General features: G+C 40.2%; 2 protein-coding genes and 1 non-coding gene across 4 annotated transcripts in view; 1 reads left to right on the top strand and 2 right to left on the bottom strand.

Moving 5' to 3' along the window:
* Window positions 1-1,011: 1,011 nt before the first annotated feature.
* cfap298 (cilia and flagella associated protein 298) lies at window positions 1,012-9,969 on the bottom strand. 2 transcript variants are annotated; one of them, XM_088321238.1, is made up of 9 exons: window positions 9,825-9,969; window positions 9,270-9,420; window positions 7,652-7,819; window positions 6,012-6,079; window positions 5,878-5,942; window positions 5,710-5,803; window positions 3,446-3,577; window positions 3,266-3,361; window positions 1,012-1,197 (listed from the first exon to the last, which is right to left on the bottom strand). In XM_088321238.1, exons 2-9 carry the CDS (start codon window positions 9,406-9,408, stop codon window positions 1,087-1,089), a joined length of 873 nt encoding a protein of 290 aa, XP_088177364.1. In that variant the 5' UTR covers window positions 9,409-9,420; window positions 9,825-9,969; the 3' UTR covers window positions 1,012-1,086. The 2 variants fall into 2 exon arrangements, with proteins under 2 accessions (XP_088177364.1, XP_088177363.1); XM_088321237.1 differs by lacking the exon at window positions 9,825-9,969 and adding an exon at window positions 9,499-9,782.
* A 1,652-nt stretch (window positions 9,970-11,621) lies between these two features.
* Window positions 11,622-11,812, top strand: LOC148349147 (U2 spliceosomal RNA). Its single transcript, XR_015847470.1, has one exon. It is a non-coding gene; the product is annotated as a U2 spliceosomal RNA (small nuclear RNA).
* Window positions 11,813-12,832: 1,020 nt separating this feature from the next.
* LOC148349146 (polyphosphatidylinositol phosphatase SYNJ1-like) overlaps window positions 12,833-15,871 on the bottom strand; it is a 30,103-nt gene continuing 27,064 nt past the window's right edge. The window contains 1 exon segment of the mRNA XM_088320885.1: window positions 12,833-15,871. Within this exon segment, the coding sequence (XP_088177011.1) occupies window positions 15,780-15,871 (92 nt within the window). The 3' untranslated portion in view covers window positions 12,833-15,779.

The raw sequence follows: 15,871 nt of genomic DNA, 5'->3' as shown, positions 1-15,871 counted from the left end.
TATAAAATAAATAATTTGGATAAAACGGAGAAGGAGCTGTAATTGCTTTTAACGGAGCCAGAGCATGCTGGCATGGTGACATTTTCATCCGCGTTAAAAAACGCAATTTGTAGAATACGATCGCGCTTTATTGTTTAAATAAACGCGTTATATAGACTAGGATCTCCCAATTGTTATAATTAGCTCGCTTTATTGTTTTAATAAGCGTTTTATATAGAATACGATCGCTTTTGTCGGAAGCGTACATTGACGTTGGTGACATTTTCATCCGCGTTAAAAAACGCAATTTGCAGAATAAAATCACGCTTTATTGTTTAAATAAACGCGTTATATAGACTAGGATCTCCCAATTATTATAATTAGCTCGCTTTATTGTTTTAATAAGCGTTTTATATAGAATACGATCAGGGGGGGGGGGAATTTGCATAGGAGTCGGAAAAGGGCACAACACGTCAACACCCCCTCAATGAAAGTGCTGCGCTAAAATCTTAAGGACGTACTACTACTGCTGCTGTGGATTATGGCCCAATGATCAAGTCGTCAAAATGACGGACGCCCTTAAATGTTTTCGCTACCTCAAAAAAAAAAACCCGTCAATGACAGATTGTCGCTTAATGTAACATCTGCAGTGCAGACACAGAAATATAAAAGATGTAAATGTTTATACAGTTTTATTTAACTTAGGCCTAGATGTTGTAACAAAAGGCAGAGTTTAATTTGTTATCATAAATCACCCCTCCTTATAAATAAAATATGTAATTTCGGGCCCTTTCCGGGCCGGGCCAGCAAATCCAGTTAATTAGTCGGGCTCGGTCCGGGTCGGGTTTAATACCCCTCGGGCCTGCGTCGGGCTCGGGTGCTTTTTTTGGGCCCGATCTTACCTCTAGTACCAATATTTGAAACAGAAACGTGATACCATCTGGTTTAGAAATACACACTTTTGTGGAACTAGTTTAAGCCCACTTTACAACATGAACTCCTTGTAAAATGCCAGCGTGGTAAAAACCGGAATGCAATTGGAAGCACTTTATTAAAGTGAAGTTAGAAAATGAGGAGATCATCAACTGGGAGAACGGGAAATGGATATCACCTGGGTCCCCATTTAATGTTGGTCAGGCCTTGAAATTGTCTTTTGAGGGCCTGCCGGTCGGACCAGTCCGAGTCCATGTAGTTGTCGTCGTCCGCTGCCTCCAGTTTCTAAAAACGGAGATTAAAAACTTCTTTCATGTTTGGTTAAGTTACAGCTAGTCGGTGTGCCTGGAGTTTATTTCGGTTTCTTCGTCATGGCACTTTTGCTGCCCTGTCCACGTGTGGGAGGGTTTCTTGTGTCTCCTTTGTTTCTTAACATATTTAGTGATGACTTTTCATGTTTTGTTCAATTACAGTTTGTGTGCCTGCATTATATTTCATGGTCTTGTCATTATGACACTCTCCACTGTCCCTTTTGGTTAAATATTTCTTGGGTCATCTTAATTACATGTTTTGTTCTGTTAAAGCGACATAGTGCTCAACCTTATGTGTCTTTTTTTTCATGTTTTGTTAAGTTGAAGCAAGTTAATGTGCTTGCATCTCATGGTCTCTTCGTACTTTCCTCATTGCTCTGACTACGGTTGGAAATATTTCTTGTAAATTTAATGTTTTGTTCTTTTACAGTTAGTGCTCTAACATATCTGGCACTGTCTTTTCAGTTACAGTTGGTGTGCCTACATTATATTTCATGGTCTGTCATTGCACTCAATGCTCAGTCTACGTGCTAGAATGACTTGTGACTACTTCCTTTCATATTTTGTTCAGTTAGTGTTCAACATATCCTGCAGTGTCCGTTTTCATGTTTTGTTTAGTTAGCTGGTGTGCCTTCATTATATTTCATGGTCCTATCATGGCACTCTTGCTCCACTGTCTCTTTCGGGTGACTATTTGTAGGGTCACATTTTGTTCTGTTAAAGCTACACACTGCTCAACCTGCTGTGCTTTTTTCACGTTTTGTTCAGTTGATGCTAGTTAGTGTGCCTGCATGTCATGGTCTCTTCATCGTACTTTCATGGTTGCTCTGACCACATGTGGAAATATTTCTTGTCAATTTCATGTTTTGTTCTTTTACAGGTATTGTTCTAACACATCTGGTAATGTCTTCATGTTTTGTTCAGTTACAGTTGGGGTGTCTTCACTGTTCCTTTCGGTTAATTATTTCTTGGGTCATCTTCTGTTAAAGCGACATAGTGCTCAACCTGATGTGTCTTTTTCATGTTTTGTTAAGTTGAAGCTATTTAATGTGTCCACATTTCATGGTCTCCTCAGACTTTCGTCATTGCTCTGACTATGAATGGAAATATTTCTTACGTCAATTAAATGTTTTGTTCTCTTACAGTTAGTGTTCTAACATATCTGGCACTGTCTTTTCATGTTTTGTGCAGTTACTGCTTAGTCAGCTGGAACTTATATGTTAGCCAGATGACATAGTAGGCATCAGTGAGGAGCTTATATTGTGAGAACTGGCTTTTACTTTTTCATTTTTTTCCTGTTCTTTTTCCTAGCATTTCTCTTATATTTTTTCCTACTTGACATTCCTTATTCTTTAATATTGGTTATTCTTTTTTCTTTTTTTGCCTTTATTTCATTTCTTTCTTGGGTTGTTTCTTTTTTTCATTGCTGTCTATCTTTTAGCTTAAATTGTGTCTTCAATAAACAAGTGCCGACTTTGTCGCACTCCATCGAAACCGTACGTGTTCCTGTGTATTTTTCTTTAACGAGTTTTCCAAAACCTCCCCAAAACGACACGCTACAGTAGCAGAGGACACCTGCGCTTTACATATATGTTAAAAACAGAAAAAGAATAGACTGCACCTTTTAACACCGAGGGCCCTATGGTTGTGAAAATACTGTAGTTGGTCTAGAGCGTTCTCCATCCGAGCACCGGTGCTGTGGAATGCTCTTCCCCCTGAGATCCGATCTGCAACCTCAGTGGAAATGTTTAAATCTAAGCTTAAAACTCACTTCTACTCCATAGCATATGAATAACCTACTCTTCTCGTCGGCTGAAAAATAGTCTGTGTAATAATCTGTGAAGCCCTTTGAGACTCTTCGTGATTTAGGGCTATACAAATAAAAATGACTTGACTTGACCTGCATTCAATTCCATAGTCTTGTGATTTGTCTACTGGGAATGTTTGTTTGGTCCTTTTTCCTCATGTTTTGTTCTGTTAGAGTTGGTCGCACAGTGAGAATAAAATTATGATGCACTTTGATTTTTTTTTTTGCCAATTACCTTCATCTCCTCTTGCCTCCTGTAGTAATGCATCATCATCTGCTTGTGCTCCTCATTGGTGACCAGAGGCTCTCTGGCTGGTGCTCCTTGTCCTTTCTGCAGAAGACAAGTTCTCTTCACACTCTGCTATTCTGGGGAGGCTTCCTCTCTTAAATGCGTGAGGCCTCGGCGCAATCTCACCTTCTGGATTTTGACCACCAGCTTGGTCTTGTCGTTCTTGCCAATGTAGTCCTCCAGCTTCTTGCCCCTCTGCATCTCTTTGGCAGCCCACCATAACTGGCACTCGGATTCTTCCAGCACTTGCAGGGACGCCTGACAAGACGAGAGGCAGGGTTTAAGATGATCTTCAACCAGGTTCAGTGTTTAACATAAATTGTGTGGACACTGGTGGGTGTTTGGGGGCATGCTCCCCCCTGGACGAAAATGTTGTTCTTTTTAAATTGAAACGCATCAATTTGGTGCATTTTTAGAGCAAAATCAAGAAGCTAAATCATGTGTTCCCTTGTAAAATATTAAATCATAAGTAGACTAGTTATGAAAGACAATGACACGGCAAACAAGTCCTACCCACAAAACATGGCAAACGTGACAGGAGTTTAATAAAAGTAAAAAAATCATAATTGAATACAACTTTAAAATATTCTATTTTTGACGCCATCTTTTGGCTGAAATCATTATTGCAGCCTCTGTCATGACCTTTTGGCGCGCATGCAAATACGGTGACTTTCTTAGATGCACTTGAATAAAATATTTTAACCTTTTTTGGGGTTGGCATTCAGACTGCATTTGAAACAGTCCTTTTCCTACTTCCACCATTTTCATCCTAGAATAAAAGACTAAATCACTCTCTACCTTTATCCCCCTGCCTCCTTTCCTCTAGCGTAATGCGCTCTGCGGCCGGAACACAGATGATAAAAGATACAAGCAGATAGGCGCGGTGGGGGAAAAAATAAAATAAAGGCTCTTTGAACTCAGGTGGGCATTGTTAAAACATAGAGGAAAATTTCTACCTTTAATTTTTTAAGGGCACCACAGACTACTCACCCTACCTTTTAAAGTATACAAAATTAAAGATATTTTCTTTATTCAGAACAAGAGCCAAACAAAAAAAAGAAAAACAGCAACAGAATTTTTAAATACCGTTTTAAAATATCAACAGGAGAACCTAAATACGTTCCATTGCACAATAATTTGAAAATAACGTCAGTAACGCAAATCAAGTCTGTTTCCATAGTGACAACAGATTTACACATTTCTTTTCAAGAACAGCAATGCGTTTTTGGTTGCGGCTCTTTGCAGGCTGAGCTTTTTTTTTTTTTTCAAAATTGTATCTGAATTTTTGGTGTTGCCACAGTAGCAGACCTCTTTAGCTCACAAATTACACTTCGCTATGTCTTTTTCTGAATAAAAGTCCACACTGCACTGCGTTTCCTGTTAGCCATTTTTAAGTTTCTCGTAGGGGTAGGCATATAGATTTGTCCCTCTCTTCCTCCAGGCAGGCATGACGCAGCAGCAGGCCAGCTAGAGGGAGTTTCTAAAAGTGTGCCTGCCAGTCTCACCGGGAACCTAAACTTGGAGAGTTTCTGCGGGTGCTGGGTGACGCTTGCCCACCAAAGCGTTTTTCTGATTTAAGTGAACTACTCTAAGTGCTAGCAATTGCTCTGTTGAAAACATCGGTGGTGCGACAAAGTGCCTGGAAGGTTATCTGCGCGGAAAGCTCAACGCCAAACCTTTTTTTCACTGGTTGCCAAAAGTTGAAAAATGTTTGGAAAAATGCGACACTGGTCTAATTACAATGCAGGTGGGGCGGAACAGTCGGGTGCATGCTTGTTGCGCCTATTAACTTACATCTCTGAATAAAACACACAGAGAGACAAGTGACATTAATATTTGCTTACAAAGAGATGTTTTTCAGTCCAAGCCTGATTCACATCTTCCAGAATAGCAACAGCTCTCCTATTTAAATACGAACAATTGAGTCCCAGGGTTGATGGGGGAGGCGAATTTAACATAGCAACAAGACACCATCATAAAACAAGAAACATTAAACAGACCGGAGAAAAATAAACCTGACAATGCAGCAGCTTCTCTTCTCAGGTGGATGATTGAGTGGTTCACAAGGTAATAAAACTCTTTGAAGCAAGGAAAACATTTTACTCAACTGTAGGAATCCTGTATAATGAAGACAATTTTAATTCTAAGATTCTAGTTCATGAATAATAAATGTATATACAATTATACCATTAGTGCTTTCACATGGGGGGAGGAGATGACTGACCAAAAACACACACCATGGCGATCATTTACACAAAGAGAAATCTAAAATTTGTTTTGATTAACTTTGCATTTGTATAATTTTATATAATTTTAAAGATTATTATTTTTTAATAATACAAGTTTATGAGACCCGCCAGAAACCTTCTATGGCATGGGAAATACTTCACCTGCGTCCCTGCCAAGTCCTCTCGATCCTCCAGCTCCATGCGGACGGGGTCATGAGGCGGAAGCCCCATCGGGTACACGATCATGACGGCCCCCCTTATAATAAAACATTTTATTTCGAAAGTAGACAGAATATAAAACTGTAATATCGATTAAGAACATAAACAGACCTCAGCATGGCCAGGGCTTCGTTCACCATCGCCATGGTCACACACACGTTGACCTGGACTTGTTTCTGTCAGGAGAAAACAAAAACCTGTTCCAACACTTCACTGTTCCGCTGAAAATTTATATTCGGACTTACTTTGGAGATGAGGGCCTTCGCCTCGTCCACAGTTTTTTGGAGCACAGCTTTCATTTTGTTGTTGGGAGCTGACAGAAAGTGAACATGACACCGATCATTAAATATCACTTCACAAAATGGTGTAACATCCAATATTTGAGTTACAATATTTGTGCTGCTTCTTTTAGTGCAGGGGGGCAATCGTTTTAAATGAAGGAACCTATCCAGTTTCCCTCATTTGTGGAAAAAATATACATGTTGTATTTCATTTTTATGTTTTTTAAATACTTTGCTTTCATCAAACTGGGTTTGAAATGCTTACAATGAAAGCAAAATATATAAAGGTCCCTCTTTTAAGCACTCAATGTGATATTTAGTGTTGTAGTTTTACTGTAGTCCTATGATGTATTATTTGCGCAGTAGTATTTTTGTAGTACCTCTGTATAGCACTGAAGTTTTTTTTTTAGTATTTCTGCTGTAGTATTTCCATATTATTGGTATCATATTATTTTTGTGGCATTTGTCAGATTGATAATGAAATTATATTGGGTCCCTGTTTAGAAGCACTAAATTCAAAATGTATTTATTATTTATGCAGTATTTTTGAAGTATCTTTGTATGGTCCCTTCAAGGTTTCCTTATTTTCCCCATGATGAGGTTGAGTTTTCCCTTGCCCTCATGTAGGTTTTAGATCAGGGTATGGTGTCATAATAGTCTGTAGTTTGCAATAATCTGTGGTCTGTCAACCCTTCGAGACTCCTTGTGATTAAGGGCGTCACAAATAAACATGACTTGAGTAGTAGTCATTGTTTTACTCTAGTAGTATTTTAAGTGGCTTGCGAAACTATTTGGCCCCCTTCTCCACCACAACATCTCGGACCTGCCTGGTGTGTTCCTCGTTCTTCATGATGCTCTCTGCGCTTTAAACAGACCTCTGAGACTATCACAGTGCAGCTGCATTTATACAGAGAGTTGATTACACACAGGTGGATTCCATTTATCATTGTTAGTCATTTAGATCAACATTGAATCATTCAGAGATCCTCACTGAACTTCTGGACAGAGTTTGCTGCACTGAAAGTAAAGGGGCTGAATCATTTTGCACACCCACTTTTTGTTTTTTATTTGTTAAAAAAGTTGAAAATATCCAATAAAGTGTGTTCCACTTCATGATTGTGTCCCACTTATTGTTGATGCTTCACAAGAAATTACAGTTGTATATCTTGATGTCTGAAGTCTGAAATGTGGCAAAAGGTCACAAAGTGAGAGGGGGTCCAAATAGTTTCGCAAACCACTGTATATAGTATTTATGTAGTATTTTCTTTTCCTATTCACAATAAAGCAAAATAATGTATGTATGGCACTGAATAAAAGAGTGAAAACCTGGGTGGAATATATGTACTCTACAGGTATAAGCAAGGGTGTGGAATAAGGTGCATGCGCAAACTGCACCGAGCTGGGGGCGTTGAGCGGCCTCTAGTGGTAGCCTCTGGGACTGCTTGTGAACTGGATTTTCCTTCATAAAGTGATGTTGAGTTTAAAAAAATAAAATAAAATGGGATACGAAGTCCTCGTGTAGAGGTGCTCGTATAAACAGGTACCACTGTACCCTCGAACCTTCCGACAGTTCAGATGACCAGAGATGTCCGTCCATCACTCACCGTGTCCGTTGCGCCGGCCGACATCGTCCTTTTTGAAGACGGCGCCCCCGCTGGGGACGCATTTGTCTTCCCACTCGTCCTTCAGCTTCAGGTCCACCAGTTGATCGTCGGTCAGCCCTTGCATGTTGGGTGGCAGTGTGGTGCCGTGTTCCGCCAGCTCACACATCTCTAGATTCATATTAAATTGCATTTGAAGGGTACATAACTTGCTTTACAGCTACTTTTTTGTTATTGATTAGAGAAAATGTACCAGTTGTTAGTGAATTATGCAAATATTACCCTATTACTGGGCTGTATTTATTAAAAGTAGGGTTCGAATAGGCTAAGATAAACACCTAAACATGCACCTTGTTGAGGGCAGCACGGCGGAGCAGTGGTTAGCGCGTGTGCGGCACAGTTCTAAGGTCTTGGGAACCTCCTGTGTGGGTTCAAATCCAGCTACTGGACTTCCTGTGCGGAGTTTGTATGTTCTCCCCGTGCTTGCGTGGGTTTCCTCCGGGCACTCCGGTTTCCTCCCACACTCCAAAGACATGCATTTCAGGTGGATTGGCCGGTCCAAATTGTCCCTAAGTGTGAATGAGCGAGCTGTCTGTCCCTGTGTGCCCTGACATTGGCTGGCAACCAGTTCAGGGTGTCCCCTGCCCACTGCCCGATGATTGCTGGGATGGGCTCCAGCACCCCCGCGACCCTACTGAGGATAAGCGGTTCTTGTTTAAAGGAACTGAGTGATTTACACCAAGGGAGTAGTTTCGGTATGAACGGAGGGGGGCATGTCCCCACTGATATCGAGTAGAATCCTTATTTTGTCCCCATCAATCACATGAGATCACTTAAAAAGATGAGCCAAGATCAAAACCAACGCCCTTGATTTACATGCAAATAATATTTACTGCCTCCTAGTGGTACAAATACTTGAATCAGTAAGTGGGTTTCATAAAGCGAATGAGCAAAAAATGTGCAGTTTTTTTTAGATAGCTAGCAACTTTTTAAGCTTTGTAGTTGCCTATCTTCGTACATTTTTAGCTCTTTAGCAAGCTATCTACCTAGCTTTTTACATTTTTTGCTATCGAGCTAACATTTGATCTTTTTTACTATTTTGGCTATATATCTAGCTCCAAATATTTTTTTTATCTGAGTATGAACTTTACATTACAATATCATTAAATAATCATATTTGGTATTTGGATTCTATGTGAACCAAGTTACACATTTAATTTTCCATATTTCACTTCACATATTTCTGTTCCCCTTCCTTTCTGTTATATTTTACTAGTTATTTTGTTGTAGTTGTGCTCTGTACAGCCCTTTGAGACTTTTTGGGATAAAGGGCTATACAAATAAATATGACTTAATGGGCTAATTTCAAAGGGACAGTGTGTTTCATTTAACCATAGGAAGTCACTGTATTGTGTAATACAGGGGCCTCCAAAGTGCCGCACACGGGTAAGTCATTGTTTGATGCAATGAAGCTCATTTTTATCTTGTGCTTCTCTCAGCATTATATAATGATAGTGATTCACACATACAGATTATAAGCTAATTTTAAAGGGACAGTGTGTCACTCTGTTGTGTAGTGCAAACGAAAAACGAGTACTAAAATCACTTTTGAGTGCTTTACCTGCACAAATTCGCTCGACTTTAAGCCTCCCGTTGAAGATGGCACATATTTCTTGCAGGAGCACATCGATAGGCTCCTGCACGCTGGTGTTGAACAGGAACTGGCTATCGTCTCCGCGTTTCACGTGCAGAATAACCATCTTGAAAGACAGCTAAAAGGAAGAACGAAGGAAAGAACAAGAGAAATCAACAATGTCGGGAAAAAGTGCGACTCAACAACGCAATGTTACCATGGCAGCGGGGGCGGGGCGAAGTTTCGTACACAAGGCTAACGCTGAACTTGCTAAGCTAGCTCACGGGGTTTAAATAAAACGAGGAAATGACACCAAAACAATCTTGTACGACGTATTTTATACGCCAGCGATATAAAATTCTACCCCACCCATCTATCCTTATATTCTATTTAACGTACATCTATCTGTTAAGTGTTTAATACATGTTTACCAGAAATTAAGTTCTGATGTAAAACTATAGCGCCTCCCAAGCGGTACGCTTAGTAATTAAGTGCGCTTTCCCGAAATAAAAAGCCACAAAAAAACAAGAAATACCAACTTACTCGTTACTGTGCTCAAAAAAACTGAGAATAAAAGTTCACATCTGTTTACATCTGGTGGCTTGGCAACTCCTTTTCCCTGTCGAAATGTTGGAACACTTCCGGGTCCTTCATTATGGTTAAAAATGCAGTTCCGGAACGATGCTACCATCTAGAGGCCACTAGTGGAACTGCTACACAGTGGTGTAAAGTTCTAGGGGTTTGTAATCCGCGGTTGAAAGTTTTCTTTATTGAGTATGTGTTAACAATGCTCAAGAGGGTTCAAACAACCCATATGCTTTATTTCTCACGACACCAAGTTGCTTTTATCTTACTTTTAGCAAATCTGTTTGGGGTGGAACACATTGGGTAGGAGGAATGGGGCGATTTCTTTATTTCTGTAAGTGTAACCTTGGTGAGGCATAGCTTTATGAATGAATGAACCTCCATTCAATTCATGAACTGTACAGGGTTGGGTAGGGTTACTTTAACTTGATTACTTTCTATTAGTTTTGGATTACTCCAATACCAAATATGCTAATAAAAGACAAAAGAAACTAAATATGAATAAAATGATGACTCACAACACGTGGTAAGCTTTCTCTCCCGGCTTTGATCTCCGGCAAAACGAACATAAAATGCGACAGAAACCAAATGAAAATAAATCCAAACAGCTTGCCAACGTCATTTTTGCCGTTCCATGTATTCCGTTACTCCCCAAGCCTGCACAAAATTTAGTAATCTTATTCATATTTAGTTTCTTTTTTCTTTTATTAGCATATTTACCAGCTCAGTAGCCTAGATGGTAGTGTGCCCGCTTTGAGACTGGGAGGTCGCTGGTTCGCGCCTCGGCCGAGACATACCTAATTGGTATAATGGCGGCGCCCTCTGTTGGCTGCGGCTGCATCGACTCGCTACAACGGGTCAGGTGTATCGACATTTCGTTCTGTGTACATTGTTACAAAGAATGACAATACAAAGGAAATTATTATTATTATTATATTTGGTATTGGAGTAATCCAAAAGTAATTGAAAGTAATCAAGTTAAAGTAACCTACCCAACCCTGGAACTGTAGTATAGAAAAAAAAACGTTTTATTGTCTTACCTTAGCTTATAAATTAAGTTTATGCGCCGCTCCTTACTAATCTACTACACAATATTACATCTATTGTTTATACAGTGGGAACAATTTAAACCACGTAATTATAAAGTATATTACAAGCCAGCAATATGCACACATTCTTTAATGAGGACTTCAATTTTGTGTGTGTTTCGCACCTGTGGTGTTCCGCAGGGTTCAGTACTTGGCCTCCTTCTTTTCATGCTTCCGTTAGGTGATATTATTCGCAAGTATAATTTCCATTGCTACACAGATGACACTCTACTATATCTTCCGATGGAGGAATCTGCAACACAAAACTGCGGAAATTTGGAGGCCTGCCTCACTGAGAACATGACTTGACTTCAATTTTAAGTTTGTTTTCCATTTCTGCGACTTCTAAGTTTGGATCTGATGAAATTATTTATAATAATTACTTGAATGAACAAAGTATCTATCTTAAATAAAGTGCACGATTTGAATAATGTTATTTTTTCCTTTAGTATGTCACAAAAGCAAAGGACAATGTCATCACCGCAGTTTGTTTTAAACAAAAATATGGAAACCACAAATGATGCAATGTGAAGTGTACGATGCGATACTTTGGATCAAAATAGTTTTTCCTCCAGTGATTTCGGATCTAGTATCGGTATTATGACAATGCCCGGGCCCAACTCATGTCTGAAGAGCAGGATGACGCTTATCTTTACCGTTTAGGCCCTTATCTTTACCGTTTGGTTGAGGCTGTAAAGCTAGGACCTTATCTTTACCGTCAGGTCACCTTACTGGCCTTATGATGTCACAAAGCTATGATCTTTGATTTTTGCAACTCGGAGATGGCATAGGAGCTTGCTCTGTCCACTCCACGCAACGGCCCGGTATTGCAGTACCTCCGGGAACGGTGCATTCGCAATGATCGCAGCAAGGCTTCAGGGCTAGGTCCTTAGCTTGGCCTTTTGGCTGAGAGTAAGTGTCCCGGCTCCTAGGCTTTGTAGCGTATTATGAACTGACCGATAACGGATAATGGATAAAGATTTATGAACAAGCTAAATAACCCTTAAAACCCCTAAACCCCACTGAAAAACTACGGTGAACAGATGATGAAGTTGCTGTAGCTGAGTCGGATCAGGATTCTCCTGCTACTGGTAACCATGGAAACCGGTACCGTTTCATGTAGGGGAGCAAATCCCGACCCCAAAAAGTCTGGATAGTAAGCCCCACCCACCAGATACGTCATTATGTTTACAATCAAATGAACGGGTCTATAAAGTATGTGTTACTAATGGAGTTCAAAGAGCCTTTATGCCTTACTTTCCACTAAACCTGCTTTTATCTTACTTTAAGCAAAGCTGTTTCGGGCCGGAACACATTAGGTAGGAGGAATGGGGGTGGGGGAGTCCCGGAGACTGCAGTCATGTTCGTCCCTGCTGGGTTTTGTTTTTGTATTTGTTAATATAGCATGGGGCAGCACGGCGGCGCAGTGGTTGACGCATGTGCGGCACAGTTCTGTGGTCATGAGATCGAACCTCCTGTGTGGAGTTTGCATGTTCTCCCCGTGCTTGCATGGGTTTCCTCCCACATTCCAAAAACATGCATTTCAGGTGAATTGGCTGGTCCAAATTGTCCCTATGTGTGAATGAGCGAGTGAATTGTCTGTCCCTGTGTGCCTTGCGATTGGCTGGCAACCAGTTCAGGGTGTCCCCTGCCCGGCCACAAGTTTCCAATATAGCTGGGATGGGCTCCAGCAGTCCCGCGACCCTACTGAGGATAAGCGGTGCAGATAATGGATGGATAATATAGCATGAAAATGGTGAAAGTAAGAAAAGGCCTGCTTTAAGTAGAGTCCAAATGCCAACCATCAAATTCTTAAGATGGCATTTAATGAATACATTGTAAGAAAGATGAAAAAGGAAAAGTTTATTCGAGGTCATCCAAGAAATGCACATACATGCACACGCAACATAAATGAGCTGACTAGGGCTGTAATGCAGACACAGGTCAGAATATGGCGGCAGAGAAGAACAAATTCCATACAAGTCCTTTAATAACCAGATTCTATTTTTTTTTTGTAATTATTTATTTTTTCACACATACAACATAAACTGCCTTTATACATCATTGTGCAATCAGCTTTGCACGTTAAATATGGAATATTCACGAATACAAATCGACATTTCATTTTCTATTTATTTCCAATGACAAGACTTGTTACTATGGACGATTATGTAAAAAGTGAGGAGGGAAGTCACCCACATCGCAAATAAAGCCAAATTGTCGCCTGTAAAGTTTAAAATAAGCTGCTGGCTTCTTAATATGATATACACTGTATGTGTTTTATATATATATGTATTTTTTCCTTACTTGACAAACAATGGACGCGCACAATTTACCAGCTTTCATTCGAGTTTCCACAAGAATTAAAGTCACTTGTTTGCGGGGTTTGAATAATCAGACGACACCAAACTATAACACACATACGCTGTACACAACACACACAATGCCACATTTTTAAACACGTCTGCTGCAATTTCGGGGCCAAACTAAAATGGCATAGTAGTCCGTTGCTTGTCACACACGTACGCACACTTGTTGCTTTTGATATGGAGGATCTTTGCGCAAGCACACACTTACTACATAAATATCTGTACACTGTGACAGGGCATACATTCGGCAGCTGAGCGATTGTGACGTAACCCCCGACTCCATGTTGATATTGCACAGGTGCTCATAGATATATCGGAGACACGGAACGGAATTTGAAGCGATCCCTATTTTCTTTGTTATTTACAGTACAGCAAAGTTCGACGTTTCGAGTTGTGCGCAGTCTTTCTGAGCAACACTACAACACACGTCATTAAGACTAAAAAGAGGGACTAATTCAGCTCTTGTAGTTCTTGGGAGGGTTTAGAACAGGGGTCACCAGTGTTTTTGTGATTAAGCTACAGCATAAAGAGTGTAGTTAACTCGTTTCAAAGAGTAACGTTCAGGTGGAGAGTAATACATTAGCTCTTATCATGACAGTAGTTTGTCAATCGGGCATGTGTGTTTGTGATTGAGAGAGAGCAGAAAAAGCACGCTAAAGTGGAAGTCATGAGCTCTTACCATAACATTAGTTTTTTTTCTATGTTAAAATTTTAAGCGCTTTTGTTTTATGTAAACATAAGTCATGTTGGTTGTATTGACATTTTATTAAGAGCTACTTTTTTTGTAACGGACTAGCGCAAAGGGCTACCAGGTTCGTATGCATTCGTAAAATAACATGTTATGACTATGTTATTACTGCGTTATTACCAGGTTGTAATGATTAGGAGTTAAAATGGGCTAGAATACGTTTAAAATCAAGTTTCCTAGAAAATCTCGATGATCAAAGAGCAATTTTCATAAACAGTTTGTGTGCAATGGTGACCCCTGGTGTGGTTGTATACTAGCTGTCAAGGGTGGGATAAAATAGTCACCTTGTGACAGGCAACTCATTTGTATTAAGAGCATAATTTCAGCATCCTATGTCTTGAGATACAAGTTATGCCTCCAGATTCCACATCCACTTGGAGACCCCACTATCAAAGAGGAAGGACAAAACATTAGGTACAATCATCTTCACAGTTACATAGTAATACACAGTCAAGCGCAATTCCTTCCTTGAAAACACCAACGATTTGTTTTTGGAGGGGTGTACATTTGCATAAGGGTTACATTTTTTTGGGTGATCAATTTACTGTATTTATTCGTGTATAACGCATTTTTTGTACCCCAAAATATTGCATACAATGCTTCACAACATTGATATCAATGACAATAAAGACGATTCGATTCGAAATAATTTTGAGTTTGGGTGCCCGTTATACACGAGGTTTTGCTGTAGTACGTAATCGATCTAGAGCTAAGATTGGTCAATCGATATCACTGAGCATTTTTGCTGCAATGGAATTTGAGCCAGGAACGCGGCAGTGAGAGTGACAATTCCTAACCCTAACCACTACGGTTATAGATGACATAGGAAAAGGCTTTAGCTTTTATCTCATCATCATACTATTTTTACTCAGGGTACCATGTTGTTGAATACATGGGGCCATGATTCAAACTAATTATTGACAACATAAACTATTGAATGTCTTTTAAAGTCGGATTCAGTGTCGATAAGTTAAGGTTTAAATCCATTTGCGATAGTTCTTGACACATCTGTGACCAAGAATGCTTAGCCTACCTACCATGCTTAGTAAATCAAAATTTTATATTAATTCTCCCTCAAAAATTAGGGGTGCGCATTATACGCGAATAAATACGGTAACCCTTATTTCAAAAGACCATTGTAAATTCTGGGAAGCACAGAAAACATTGTTGGTATTGCACAAGCGCCCAGCATCGATTTCTTTAAAGCCAAGGGAATGTAGAAATAAGATCGGGCCTAAAAGATCCACAGGTAGTAGGGCCCGACCCAGCCCGAGCCCAACCAATTAACTTGATTTGAGGGACAGGGGCAAAACAATTTTCCTATTTGTGAGGACTCGGGAGGAGGACAGGTGATTTTGGCCAAGTACACTCCCCGACAGCAGGCCCACTTCTCTGGGTCTGATATTGCCGCCGCCAGCGCGCGCCGATGCAAGCTGTGCTGCACGGGAGGAGGACAGAATCCATCTCACGGATCCTCCACAAAGAAATAAAAACTGAAATAAAGAATAAAAAATCTGCGAGAGAAAAGCCTGACTCGGTTGTAACCCGAACGTAATGATTGACAATTTAGGCTCGGACTAGACTTGGGCTTAAGATTTTACCTCTAAGGGAATGCACACGTGTTCCAGGCTCATGTAACCTTCACAAAACACACAGACAAATATACTGTGTATATACACAAGTCTTTCATCCATCTATCCATGTTAGATCAGCGTTCAGTTGTTTCTCTGGGAAAGAGAAGGCAGCTGGGACTGGATCGATCGGAGGTTTTTGAAACGGCGGCGCCGGTTCGCGACGGGA

Source organism: Urocampus carinirostris, chromosome 17 (genome assembly GCF_059441175.1).
Source record: "Urocampus carinirostris isolate Australia breed hairy pipefish chromosome 17, RoL_Ucar_1.0, whole genome shotgun sequence".
Classification (NCBI taxonomy): Eukaryota; Metazoa; Chordata; class Actinopteri; order Syngnathiformes; family Syngnathidae; genus Urocampus; species Urocampus carinirostris.
Note: the sequence above shows the minus strand (reverse complement) of the source record. Positions and strands in the feature narration are given on the sequence as shown.

Coding starts and splice junctions, on each gene's coding strand:
- cfap298 (XM_088321237.1), bottom strand. Junction 3,578..5,709: donor AGGACTTGGCAGGGACGCAG/GTGAAGTATTTC, acceptor TCGTCTTGTCAG/GCGTCCCTGCAAGTGCTGGA. Junction 1,198..3,265: donor GGAGGCAAGAGGAGATGAAG/GTAATTGGCAAA, acceptor CTCCGTTTTTAG/AAACTGGAGGCAGCGGACGA.